Genomic DNA, 13,467 nt, shown 5'->3' with positions numbered 1-13,467 from the left:
TGCTGCCGGTTGATCCACCCCTCATTCTCCCCCTCCTCAGGTGCGCTTCCGACCCAGGCGCCCGGGGCTTCGGCCCCAGTCTGGTGGCGTGGTAAAAACAAGCCCTGGCACTTCACGGGAGCTCCGTGGATGCAGGGCCAGCGCCATGCCTAGAGAAATTTGGAGTGTTGCGAAAAGCTGATGCATGCTCTTATTTCTGTGTTCCGCAAGTATTTTGCTCTCCCCGTGAAAGAGAGAGAAGGAAAGACCAGCAAACCCAGTTGCACAGACTGGTTGTTCCCCAAACTCTTTTTTAAAGCTGGGAGAAATTTGGAAGACAACGTTAAACTATGTCTTCGTAACTTGGCTTGTTTGGGGTCCAGTCGTCAGTTTGCAGTCCTTACATCATATGGAAAGCTATGAGAAAGCATCTGGCTCTTTTTCTTTGCAGCCCACCTGGAGTTCAGTAGAAGCAAAAGGAGGCAAAGCTTCATGTGAGTGCATGAAGCTTGCACATATCTGACTTCTTGGATCATTTGTCACAGCTCTGGAAAGCAATACCCACAATAATAAACCACACTCAAAAAGACGGAACCCTAATCTGCGCAGCCAATAAAAATCCACAACACGGTAATACCACAGCGTGGTAGGACTCAGTGCATTGAAACTATTTAAAACAGACCCGCTGAAATCAATGGAACTTAAGTGCCTTGGCCAGACTGTGACTCCCAAGGAGAACGCCATAATGGGAGCCCACGAGCTGGACCCAGACATTTTCTAGTGAAGGGGTAGCTGCAGGGAATTTGCTTTGGCCTTCTCTGCCAAAAGAACACCATTTTAAACTAAGACTACCCTCACCCATTCAATGTCCAGAGAAGGAGCCGCTGCTTTCCTCTGCCCTCCCCTTTCCTTTTTTCTTTTGCATTGCATCTGTTATACTGTGAGTGTGGGCAGAGGGGGTATTTTTCAATACTTGGTGCAGCACTTAGAACCCTTCTTCACTTATAAGGTGCCTTAAGGAGAAGACACGTGGTCTTTCCCGCACTGGTGGCATTCAAGATGCAGCGGACAGCCACTGGCCGGGACACTTAAGCTGGCGTCCTGCGCTCAGCAGCAGGTTGGACCCCACGGCCTTATGGGACCCCTCCAACTGGACAATTCTCCGATTCCAAGAAGCAGTCGGCCTTCCTTAAGCCCCACTGATTTCAGAGCCCAAAACGGGATCCAACCCAACAGCTTTATGAATGAGGTTTACTGTAATGAGCTCAGCTTTAATGAGTGCACTGATTTTTCTCGCAGTTTTGTTTGTTACACATCCCCATTTCTTAATAAAGAAACGCTTTTTGAAACACGCTGGGAAATTACCAGGGTGTGAGATCCTGCAATTGTCCTTTGGTCTCTCTCTCGCTCTCTCTTTACGCTCATAGAGTCATTTCAACTGGGCTTTAGGCCTGCTTTTGGGTGCCTTGGTCAAGAGAGGGGCTTCTCAGTGGCTCTCAGTGCCATCAGGCACAGCATCCTTCTAGACAAGCTGTTGGGGTGAGGAACTGAAAGCCCTGGAAGATTCTGCACATACCTGCCCTAATCCTCAAGATAGCCTTGCCTCGTCTCTCTCTGGGCCCCCCCACCAAACAAAGTGAGGATTGCAGCTACCAGGAAGAGAGGCTTTTCGGTGGTGGCACCCCGGTTGCACGAGCAGCTGGGACGACCACTGGGGCTCGCTTGACCCCAGGGCCAGGTGCTAGCCAGCTCAAGGCTGGACGCTGCACTGCAGGAGGCGTGGGGCCCCCCTTAAGGCTGGCCAGCTACCCGACTTGGGACCAAGGTAACCAAGGCAGATCCTTCTCCTTGGCCACCCCGCTGAGTCACTGAGGGTAGTGGATGGGGTGCTCCTGGTCCCACTGGTGTCCCCCCAGAACAGGGCCTCCTGCCTGGTGGCTCCCCCTTCTGAAGAGCTCCCTGCGTCCGGAAGTCAGGCAAGTGCCAACACCACACGGCATTCAGTGGCCCTTGAAAACACTGTTATTACAGGGTGCCTTCCTGAACTCACCAGCCTTGTTTCTCTTTTTAATCTTGCTTTTAACATATTTTATTCTTTTATGCATTTTATTGTCCACCTCTCCAAACTCTCCACACCGGAATTTGGTGCGGTGTATAAATCTTGCAAACAAGGAAAGCAAGACAAAAAATAATTTGTAAGTTGGAAGTTCAGCCAAGACCACAGATGTTTCAATAACTCTGAGTTCTCTCCCTTCTCTCACCCACTGCCAAAGCTCTTCACAGTTCCGTGCTGTTCGTGGGTAGCTTTTTAATTCGTAAGCTGCTAATTATCTCACTTTTTTAGGGGACCGGGAAGGGTGGGAGAAAGATCACAGTAGAATTCACACTCCATTTTAACAGCCGCAACACCTTTATATTAGAGGACCCTTAGCTCTCAGTGGGGGTGGGATGCATCAAGAGGGGACACAAACTTCTGAGAAATCAGGTAGCTTTGGAAGGAAGATGAACAGGCAAATACCAGAATGCTCCACAACAGTCTCTGGCCATTTTGTGAACTCTGGACATCTGCTTCTCCAAGGACAGAGTTCAATTCTAAAATTCACTTTCATGGGATGTAGGAATGACCCCCAACTTAGGTGGCTTTCAAAGGGGATTGGAGAAATCAATAAAGATAATTTTTTCCATGGCTACTAGTCCTCATGACTCCATGATCAGAGGCAGGTGCCTATGAGTACCACTTGCAGAAGGGTGCTGGTGCACTCATGGCCTGCATGTACCTTGAAGATTGTGGCCACAAGTGAGCAGGATCATGGATTAGATGGTCTGATCCGGCAGAGCTCTTTTTATGTTCTAAAGGCTTAGTGCTCACCCATCGCCAGTGCATCGTTACGTGGATTTTTATTATTATTTTTAGCCAACAGTAAAAAAATTATTTATCTTCTGGGCTTAACCAAGCATTACAAGTAGGGATCAAAAGATTTTGTGACATTCTTTTCATCGGTGTTTCAGACTGTCAGGTGCCTTTTGCTCTTATTACTGCTCATGGAAAAAGTCATTTTTAATCAGAATTTTACTTTATATATGCTAACACATTAGGGCTAACACACAAAGTTGCTAATGTGAAAAATCATTCTGCAAGTCCCTGGAACCCCACATGACTCAGGAAAAGGTGGTCCCCCACAGATCCCACAGGACAGCTGCACAGAAATTTGAACTCCAGCATAGATTTTTCTAACACTCTTTTTCTCTTTCTCACACTCTTCTTGCATCCTCCCCCTTTGCTCTTAATATCTAGGTTGGGGTGTCGTGCACGCCCCATCCTTCCAGTTCCTCACCTTTAAATGGCTGCTGCCACACCGGCAAATTTCACAGTCTTGAAAAAACACAACATTTTCATCTTTAAGGCAGGAAGTGTGCACCTTGTTTGCATGCAAAACCACCCTCCCCAGGGCTTCCATCGAGTGCATCAGACTATGTGCCCCATGGAAAAATGACTGTTTCAACATGAGTTCTTTGTTGTTTACCTCAAGAAGGAGAATGAAGTCACAGAAATGTATGATATGAATCATAGAATCATAGAACAGTAAAGTCGGAAGGGGCCCTGAAGGCCATCAAGCCCAACCCCTGCTGTTGCAGGACACCAAGTCACACCACCCCACTCAGGGGGCTGCCCAGTTTCACCTTGAATGTCTCCAGGGTGGGAGATCCCCCGCCTCTCTGGGCAGCTGGTCCCACTGTCGTATTGCTCTCACAGAGAGGAAGCTTTTCCTGACATCCAGCCTGAATCTGGGTTGTTGCAACTTGAACTGATTATTCCATGTCCTGCACTCTGGCATCAGCAAGAACAGATCTTGACCTTCCTCTTTGTGACAGCCTTGGAGGTACTGACAGAGGGATATCATCCCCCCCACCCCTCAGGATTCTCTTCTCAAGGCTGAACATGCCCCGTTTTCTCAGTTCCTCCCCATAGGGCAGTGTTTCCAAGTTATCCCTCAGCTAAGTTTGGAGTGCAATTAATTCATATCTATACCACCGAATAGTTGAAGCTCTCTGGGTGATGCACAACAGTAATAAATACAATCAAAATATAGAATAAGCAATACATCTCCAAACTACATACAAAGTTTAAAGCCACAGTTTGACAGCTAAAGAACTAAAACCAATCTATACAGCTAGGCTTTCCAAAAATAGGGGGCGATACACTCCCATGTGCACTCCCATTTGGGAAATGCCTCAACAAGGGGGGGCGAGGCATTTGAGCTGGCACCAAAGGGATGGTAAAGTTGGAAGGGAAAGCATCCCAGGAATCATAGGACTGTTTAGAAACACCCTTCTCAGAAGGTGGACCTGAAGAATCAGCCTGCTCACTTCCCAAGCCGGTGCAGAAAGAACAGCGTGAGTTGCCCTTCTAATTGGAAAAGCCACCTTGGAGCAGGGGCCAAAGAAGGAGGAAATCGGAGAGGCCGGGAGATGCGTTTCCTCCCTCCCACTCCTTCGTACATGGGGCTGTCTGGCGAAAACCCCCAAATGTGTGGGGTGCCAAGTGGAAGATTACCTCCACTGGCACAAAAGAATCAGAAGCCTCCAAGTTCACACACTTCTGAGTGGAGAGAGCACAAGCAATGGGACCGTTCCTTTCACGGTCTTGAAGGTGAGGAAGGGAGAGCTTTAGAGGGACACAACTAATGTTTATTCCCCTCCCTCCAGCTGCCTGCTTCTGATGCTTCGAAATTGCTTGATGCTCCTGATAGGTCAGAATCTTTGCAAAAAACCCCAAAACCCTCTGATGATGCATGGGCAGGTATGCTAACTTGCTGAAATCATAGCCCCTTTGCAAGTAGTACGCTGATACAGTGGTACCTCGGCTCACGAACTTAATCCGTTCCAGGACTCTGGTCGTGACCCAAACTGGTCGTGAGCCAAGTTGAATTTCCCCATAAGGGTCAACGTAAATAAGGCTAATCCGTTCTGCAACTATTTTTTTTACTCGCAAAAATTTGAAGCAAAGTGACAAAGATCAACAAAGATCATGGCCATCTCCCACCCCCCACAGAGATCGCGTGGGGGGAGACGGGCACGATTGTGGCAGGGAACGCAGGCAATCGTGGCCATCTCCCCCCACCCCCCCCGCAGCAAGACTGGATCGTGAACGTGCAGGGAAGGCGGGCACGCTCACGATCGTCACTGATGCAGAGTTCGCGACCTGTGGCAAAATTTTTATGAAATTTCTGTTCGCAGCCCGATTTGGTCGTGAACTGAGGTGTTCGTGAGCCGAGGTACCACTGTATATTGTTTCCTACTGCAAGTTCTTCTCTTTCCATAGGGATCTGGGGCTGCAGGGCGCTGGACTCCCCCTTCCCCAGTCCAGCCCTTGCTGCACCACCGCAGTGGAGAGAAGAGGTAGAAGAGAGAGTAGCAGGGACTGGAGGAGAGAGAACAGGGGAGCAAAAAGCGAGAGAGGAAGGGTCTGGTCCCACAGACTCGCTGGGCTGATTCTGTTCTTGCCCACTCCTGGAACAGGCCCCGTCCTGCCGCAGGATTATTCCCAGGAAAAAGCAGGTTTTGAAAGAGACTCCCTGCCCATGAGCACAACTGAGAGAGAGCAAACGCCACCCGTGTCTACCTGGCTTCGACGATGCGGCAGCAGAGCACCCTCCGGTGGGCTTCCTCCACCACCCGCAGCTCCAGCGCGATCTCGCCTTGCACCTCCTCGTTGGGGTCGACGCGGCTCAGGTGGATCCATCGGTCAATTCCTGCAGTGGGTGGGAATCCAGCAAAATTCGGTTCTGGTGCGTATCCTGCAAAGGACCTCTTTTCCCCAGATCCTCAGAGCCCGGGCAGCATCTCCTCCACATCACCGTCCCTAGATTTGTTCAGCTGCAAGGAGGCCATGCGACCTGGACCGTGCCCTTTGCTGAGCAAAGCAACACAGTGGGGACAGGTCTACCCAAAAGCCCAGGAAGGAAAAGCCAGGACGGAACGCCCTGTGACTGAACACCTGGGCAGTGCAGTGGTTTGGGTGCCGGGCCAAGACTTGAGGGCCCCGTTCTAGTCCCCGCTTGGCCACGAAACTTGAGTGCCTTTCAGCCAGTCCCTCACTCGTGGCCTGACCTACTTTCTGAGGAAGCAGGACATATTTTAATACAGTCCCCCAGTCTAAAAGCTGGTAGGCAATTCCCAAGGTTTGGGGAGTCTATTTCCTTCCAAAACACAGAGAATGCTGTGATTTTACACCGGAACAAGGAGCAGGGAGTGTTGTCCTATTTGGAAGGGGGAGTACCTGCCTGGGAGGTCTCTTCTGCTTCTTCAGAAGGTATGTGTTCCCTTTGTGACTTGTTCTGCTGAAAGAATATAGGGGTTCTTCAGCTGCATGGGGTGGGGGCTGCATAATGGCTACAGAAGGGCCACAGTTGCCCACCTGGATCGAACAGAAGCTTTAGCTCAGCGTAACACTAGGGGGCGCTAGATTCACACAAAGGTAGCCATGGACTACCCATGGATAAGGGGGAAACAGGCCCAAATCCATCCCACAAAAGAGCTAGGACACTTTCGAGTTCTGCAGGGCTCTTCATCAGGGGGGAGCAGGAGGGGTGGGGGAGGATGTGAAAAGGATGCGATGGGAAGAAGGGAGAAGGCCGGCTGACACTAAAGCTACAGCGTTTGTGTTACATCAGTCTGAAAATGCGGGCAGACGGAGCAGAACATTTCAGAGCTGGTACGGTGGTTAGAGTGTTGGGGTGGGGACCTGGGAGAGCCATGAAGCTCACTAGGTGACCTTGGGCCAGTCAGACTCTTGGCCTAGCCTACCTCACAGGGTTGTTGTGAGGAGGAAATGAAGAGGAGGAGATAGACCATGTCTGTTGCCTTGGATGCTTGTAGGAAAAAGTGTGGGTTATAAATAGAAGCAATCAGTAAATCGCAGATAGTAAAATGATCTTTCAGTATCTAAATTACGCTTCCAAAATGCAGAACGCTTAGAGGATCGAAGTGCTCAGTTCAGTTCTGGAGCTGGAAATAAGGAATGAGGAAAATACTTGTTCGGTTCACAGGTGAACCAAACTCATTTGCATTCCCTGAATCAAGAAGCAAAACAAACCACTGCTACCAGTCAGAAAACTCACCTCTCCACATTTTGCAATAGAGATCTCTGGTCAGAAAACTGTATATACTAGGGGGAAGCACCCAGAGAAATTCATATAACAATTTTTTTAAATGTACAAGAAACCATATTGGGCGAAGTGCTTGCAAAAAAGTGCCCAAAGGGCAAAACGACATATAAAATGGGAGATCTTCGTGTCCATATTTTGAGTCGTGTGTGTCCATTTTACTTCCTCTCCTTCACATTCCCTCCAGTCAATTTCCCCTTCTCATCCCTTCATCTTTCCCCTATTCTCTGTCTCACTTTTGTTTCCCTTCCCTTTGAAATGGAAATTAACACCATGGTGGCAGAAATACTAAGTTGACCCAACCTGGACCAGGACTCAAGCTCACAGCCTGCCTGTTAAACCCCAAATGCTCCGTCCCAGTGCTTTCAATGAGCTTGCACTAGAATGTCCTTCTGCTTTTGTTTTAATCACCGATCGCTTGGCATGGGCCAGTCGCTTGAATAACGCAGTGCTGGGGAGGCCAGGGTGAAATGCTGAAGTCTTGAGTCAAGCTCCTTCTAGCAAATTAGAGGATGATAGGCCTTGGGTTCCTGCGGGCCACTGGTGGCTGCCCCTGGGAAGGGTCTCCGCCAGCACCTACCCCGTGGATGGGAGGAGATGAACTCTTTGCTGAGGGAGACTTTGCCGATGACGTCATCGTGCCTGCAATGAGACAAGAACAGGGACATGGGGGTCTGCCCGAGACCGTTGCTGCTCAGCCTGGAAGACAAAACGGCACTTTCAGCCCTCCTTTTCATGCCTTCAGCTCCAAAACGCAGCTCTTGATTGGCACTTGGCAGCCACAAGACACAGTAAGTCCAAAACCCTCCAGTGAGTTGGAAAACAAGCCCCTGCTCATGATAAGAGTGTTGAACCCAAACTGGGATGTCTCCCCAAATCCGGCCCTTTTGGTAACTCTGTCTCCACCTGCCGGGGAAAATTCGCCTTTGTTTTCACTGATCAGTAAGGGCTGATCAGGCAGCCAGGTTAACAGCATTGCAATCACCCTCATTTGCATGCCAAGACCCAGAATAATCCCATGATCATTATGTTAATACCCTGCAATCGATGCCTCTGCAGACCCCTCACCTTCTTCTGACTGTGATCCCCTAATTTCCTCATCAACTGCCCGGCTGCTGGGCCCACGTGACTCAGAATCTATCAAACACTCTGTGCATGTTCCAAGAGCCTGCAGTTGGCGGTGCAGAGCATGCTGCCCTAAGTAACTGCAGGGGGCCTGGGACTCTCTCCCATAAAAACATGCCAGGGTTCAAGGCGATTCAGTCTTCCCCGCGGGTCCCGGTGGGGAAGCCTGTGCGACCCCTTTGACTGGGCAGCTCATCTCTCCCAGCACCTCGTCATGGCGACAGGGACCGGGCAAGGCCATGACCCTCCTCCTCCCCTTCTTGGGCCCCTCCCTCTCTCCCAAAACATTCCTGCTCTCCTGGAAGCAGGGACCTTGTGGGCACGTCAAAGTCCTCTGCCTTGCCCTGCATTTCCAAAACTCCCATTGCTGCTTTGTCAAGGTCTCCTCCTTCAGAATCTAAGTCATGATGACCCTGGAAAGACCCCAGGGGTGGCGGTCCAGTTCACCCACTACACCCTGCCGCAAATGGAGCACCGCCAGCCTGACGGGCAGATGAACCCTCCAAAGGAATTGGACCCTCCACCGTGTGAGCTCGCTCGCTTTGGGGGTGCCGTGCAGGCCCATGTGGGACACGTGTCTCCGCTCTCAACAGTCCCACACCGTTGCTTCCCTCGGCCCATCGGTGGGGCCGGCCTTGGCTGGGATGGAAAGAGGGCAGGAGCAAGTCCCCAGCAGTGGGTTTTACTTGGGGGAAACTGTTACAGGCACATCTCTCTTCGGCACATTGCCCTATCTCTTTGGGATCGGTCCGTCACTAGCATGTTGCATTCAGTGCTGCACACAGCACACAGCCGGTGGTAGCTCCTTTAATTTACTCCTGTGTAATCTCTCATCTGGATCAGGACTACTCCTTACAGGCAATGGAGGTGCAAACTTCCCCAGCCAGTCACTCCTTTTCTTTAAATTCACCCATGGTTCTCTCTGTCTTTTTGCATCCACCAGGGTGGCAGAAAGAGAGGAGGCAACTTTAAAGAAAACAAGGGGCTGGGTGCAAAGATTCGAACCTTGAACCTTGAAGCCCAGGGTAGGTAGAACAAAGTCAGGGAAGCTTGTATGAGATAAATAGGTTTCAGACAAGGTAATACAGCAGGCTAGGAAAAGACAGAAGGACTTTTGCATAAAGGACAACTAAAGCAGGACCATGGATAGCGCAGTGTGAGCTTCTTCCCTACTAGAGTCATAGGAGAATGTTGTCTCAGCAACAAGCCAATGGCAACAGAACCCTTAAGTAGGAAGTCACATTGGGTGATGCAATCAAACTCCCCCTACATCTGGAACAGCTGGCTGCACTGTGGGTTAGTTTTTGCAACACAAAATAGTCAAGAAATGAGGTGATGATAGCGAAGGCATGACTTGTGGCAATGGGAGAGAGATCTTGATGGTTTTCCTTCCAGAAGAGCAGTCCCTGCCTTTGAGCCATCTTCCCTGACCAGGCTGGAGGTCATGACAGCATCCACCATCCAAGCATGGCTGGATTGTCAGATCCTCAGGGGAAGCCTTTCAGTCGGTCCTGCCAGCACTAGAGCCACCTTTGGAAGAAACAGACGCAAGGACAGGGGGACCTTTTGGCTGCTCAGAGGACTGGAACTACCTGCCAAACCAAAGGCAGGAGTCCAGCTATCTTGCTTCCCATGGTCCTTCCACCAGCAGGAAGAGGCTGCCCTATGTACTGAAGTGGGCTATTATGGGTGACTGTCATTTCTTTCTTTCTTTATTAGGGACAAACCGCTGGTCCATCCAGCCCAGTATCGTCCACACAGATTGGCAGCAGTTTTCTGGGAAGACTTTTCCTGCCCTATTTGAAGAGGCAAGACATCGAAAGGGGGAACTTCTGTAGGAGCTACAGCTCCTCCCAACTGATGTGCCTTAAATGTGTTGATGATAAATCTGCATTTCATATGCATGGGATTATTGTCAGCCACCCTGAGCCATATTTTTACTTGGAAAGGTGGGCTATAAATTGAATAAATCGATCAATAGGGGCAGCACAGTTGGAGAGTGATTTATGCTGAGAATCCTACCATCATCCTCATCATTTTATTTCTATATCACCCAATAGCTGAAGTTCTCCAGGCAGTTGACATTCAACCTGTCACAAAGAGCCCTAAATTCCCAGTACTCCTTTCAGAGGAAACCAACATCTTAGGTGAAGGTTGCGCCCCTGCAGTGCTCACTGGGAAAGTGGGGTGCAAGAGCTCAACGCTGCACCCCCTTTCACCCAACAAAGCACGCACTGTGCACACTGGGATTAACTGAAGGGCAGTACAAGCCGGGTTGCTCAATACCAGCAGCTTCTTTCCACATAATTCTCGTAGGCTTGCCCTGCCAAAAAGCAACATGACCTCCTCCTTGTTCAACAGGATTACTTCCCCAAGAAGCCCTCCAGCATGCGGAAAAAACACCTCCGCCTCTCCACCTGCCCAACAGAAACTATTCTCCTTGCCAGAAGATTAGAGAAGAGGATTAAACCAACTGCCTGACAGGGAACGGTCCTCTCAGACTGGCTGTCAGTCTTGCATCCAACGGCTGTCTGAACCCCACCGTCTCATGACAGGGATGGAACATTGTTGGGTTTTGCTTCCTTTAGATGCCCAAAGAAGCTGTCTTGCTCGGGGCACAGACAAAACTCCTGGAGAGGGCCATCACGCTAGGGAGAGTTGAAGGTAGAGGGAGACCAACTGGGAGATGGGCGGGCTCCATCAAGGAAGCCACAGCCTTGAGCTGACAAGAGCTGAGCAGGGCTGTCAAGGACAAGACAGTCTGGAGGACTTTCATCCATAGGATCGCCATAAGTTGCAGATGACTTGATGGCTCAGAACAACAACCAACAACAGAAGCCTGGGATTCTGCATCATGCATGTGGAGTTGATTCTCTCCATTCACTGAAGGCTTTTCTCGTACCTTCCTGTTCTTTCCACCGGGGCAGAAGCCAATGCCAGTTTTGAGCAGAGGACCCGTCCTAGCCGAACACTCCCCTGGAACGAGCTTATCCAGCCAGCGGAACCAGACTGCCACCATTTTAATTCCCCATAAAGCCCCTCGTGCAGTGCAGCTCCAGAGCATTGTGGGAAATCAAGATGGCTGCTCTCATTCGGCATTTTAAAAGCCCAGAGGGTGGCCAGCCAGCACAGACCACCTGAAAAGAAATTGCAGGAGAAGGGCAGAAACATCCAGGAAAGGCTTTGCTGGGGCGCTGGGAGCTGCATGGTGAGGTCAGGCCTGTTTGCCCCCGTGCCTCCTCTAGCGCAGGGGCTTGCTCTTTGCATGTATGGCCGTGTGTTCCATTTATCACAAAGGCCTTTATGAAAAGATATTTCTCAATAAACAAACATGATTATAAACAGCAGTAACAACTTCCTGTCGTATCCTAGGCTGGCCGGCCAGTTGCTTCCCTCCGTGCCTTCCTTACCCAATGGTGTCTTCATCAAGAACATAGAATGAGAGGTTGTGGAACCCCATCGGCAGGTGCAGGGTATATTCCTCCCCCCAGAAAGGGTTGAGGTTCTTCCACACAGTCGCAGTCCTGTGGAAGGGAAGCAAAGGAGGGGTTAACGCTGCACGAGTCTGCAGAAGGCCAGATTCTTCACCTTATGTACCTATTTTTTGGGGGATTTCTAACCTGCCCATTAGCCACATTGTACCAGGGTCCAGCCAATGCTTAACTGTCATGCCAGGGTTAACTCTGGGCCCATCACAGGGGCTGGGGCTGCACGGCCATCTCCAACTTTCATAAGACGAGAACGGGGGTTCATCCTATCAAATCCAGCCTGGGATGGGTGAGGATGGGGAGATGGGACTCACAAGCCCAGGGTTCTAGTCCCTGCTCAGCCATGACAATTTAGGACCAGTCACTGACTCGCAGCTGAACTGTCCTCACAGAGTTGTGAGGATGACACAGAGTAAAGAAGAATGACGTATGTGCCTCCTTGAAGGAGAAGTGGGAAATAAATGTAACAGAAGGAGAAAGAAACACATGCAACAGGAAAAGAAAGAAAGAAAGAAAGAAAGAAAGAAAACCAAAGAACGGCCAAAAGGAAGTACTTGACATCGCTCATAGCTGAATGGAAGGATTTGCCCCTGCGAGATTAAAGCTATCCAGGTTGGCTGCCAACTTGAATAGCTTCAAAAGGGGATTAGACAGATTCAGAAAGGATCAAGCTGTCCACGGCTGCTAGTTATGATGGCAGGATATCACCTCCCAGGAGAACATGAGACTGTGTTTATTGTGTCCCCGTGGCTCACGGCTGGCTGGAGGCCCAGCACAGTTCTTCCCCGGCTGTTATGCCCCGTTCCAGCTGCGGAAAGACTTTTCAAAAGGTCCAGACAACTCAGACGGGGGATGGAGTTTCCCTTCACTTTTGACACCAATTTGTCCTCTTGCTCAAGAATAATGAAGAAATGCAGAATTTCGGCATAGCAACGACTAAGCAACTTGACAGCTTGGAAGCAAAGGGTGCGCTTTCCATTCCGTGACCAAACATTTGTGTGAAAGGTGTGTTTTGGGTGAGGGCAGGGAATTTTCAGGCTTTTAAAAATGCAAATGCAAATACAGTTATTGTTCCAGGAGCATTATTATGAATTATTAGCATCATTTCCATACCACCCAGGTTCCCTGGGAGGTTAGCAATAATTAGTAAAGCACAATGGAACATAATCCAGACACCATAAAAACAGCATGGAATTCAATGCAAAATTTAAGCACAGAATTTAAAGCTCACTGAAGCGGCTGAGTGTGTTCTGTGAACTAGATGGGCACAGGCGTGGGACCCCAGACCCATAGTAGCCTTCAAGTGTCATTAAAGGCTTTGGGATAGAGGGGAATCTTAGCCTGGAACTGGGTCACCTTGTTCTGCAGTCTGGGGCCCCGACTGAGAAGCCCCTCTTCCATGGGGCCATCCACCCACTGCTGGAAGGGTGGGGCTGAGAGACAGTGGGCTACAACAGCCCTGCAGTGTAGGCCAGGGATATTATAGACTTGGGAAAGGCATCACCCCCAAGACCAGCTTCAGGAGTTTGAAGCAACAAATCATTCCCCTTGCAAAGCGGGGCTTGGGCTGCACCAAAGGCCGGTCTGCCTCAGTTCCCACCTCCCTCCGTCTCTCCCAAACCAGATGCAGATGTTGCCAGGGGACGCCGTCCCTTTCAGGTGAGTCCACAGTCTGCTGAGCTGCCAGGTGAAGGTTGCCAAGCAAACAG

The 13,467-nt window shown here is 50.1% G+C and overlaps 1 protein-coding gene across 1 annotated transcript in view; it reads right to left on the bottom strand.

Moving 5' to 3' along the window:
- Nucleotides 1-13,467, bottom strand: part of RASAL1 (RAS protein activator like 1) — a 60,810-nt gene that overhangs the window by 33,962 nt on the left and 13,381 nt on the right. Inside the window, exons 3-5 of the mRNA XM_044448887.1 lie at nt 11,681-11,794; nt 7,726-7,787; nt 5,603-5,732 (exon numbers count right to left, since the gene is read on the bottom strand). Of these exons, the coding sequence (XP_044304822.1) occupies nt 5,603-5,732; nt 7,726-7,787; nt 11,681-11,794 (306 nt within the window). The remainder of the gene's footprint in view (nt 1-5,602; nt 5,733-7,725; nt 7,788-11,680; nt 11,795-13,467) is intronic.

Source organism: Varanus komodoensis, unplaced genomic scaffold (assembly GCF_004798865.1).
Source record: "Varanus komodoensis strain SLA01 unplaced genomic scaffold, ASM479886v1 scaffold56, whole genome shotgun sequence".
NCBI classification, from domain to species: domain Eukaryota; kingdom Metazoa; phylum Chordata; class Lepidosauria; order Squamata; family Varanidae; genus Varanus; species Varanus komodoensis.
This window is presented reverse-complemented; position numbering and strand designations above follow the sequence as displayed.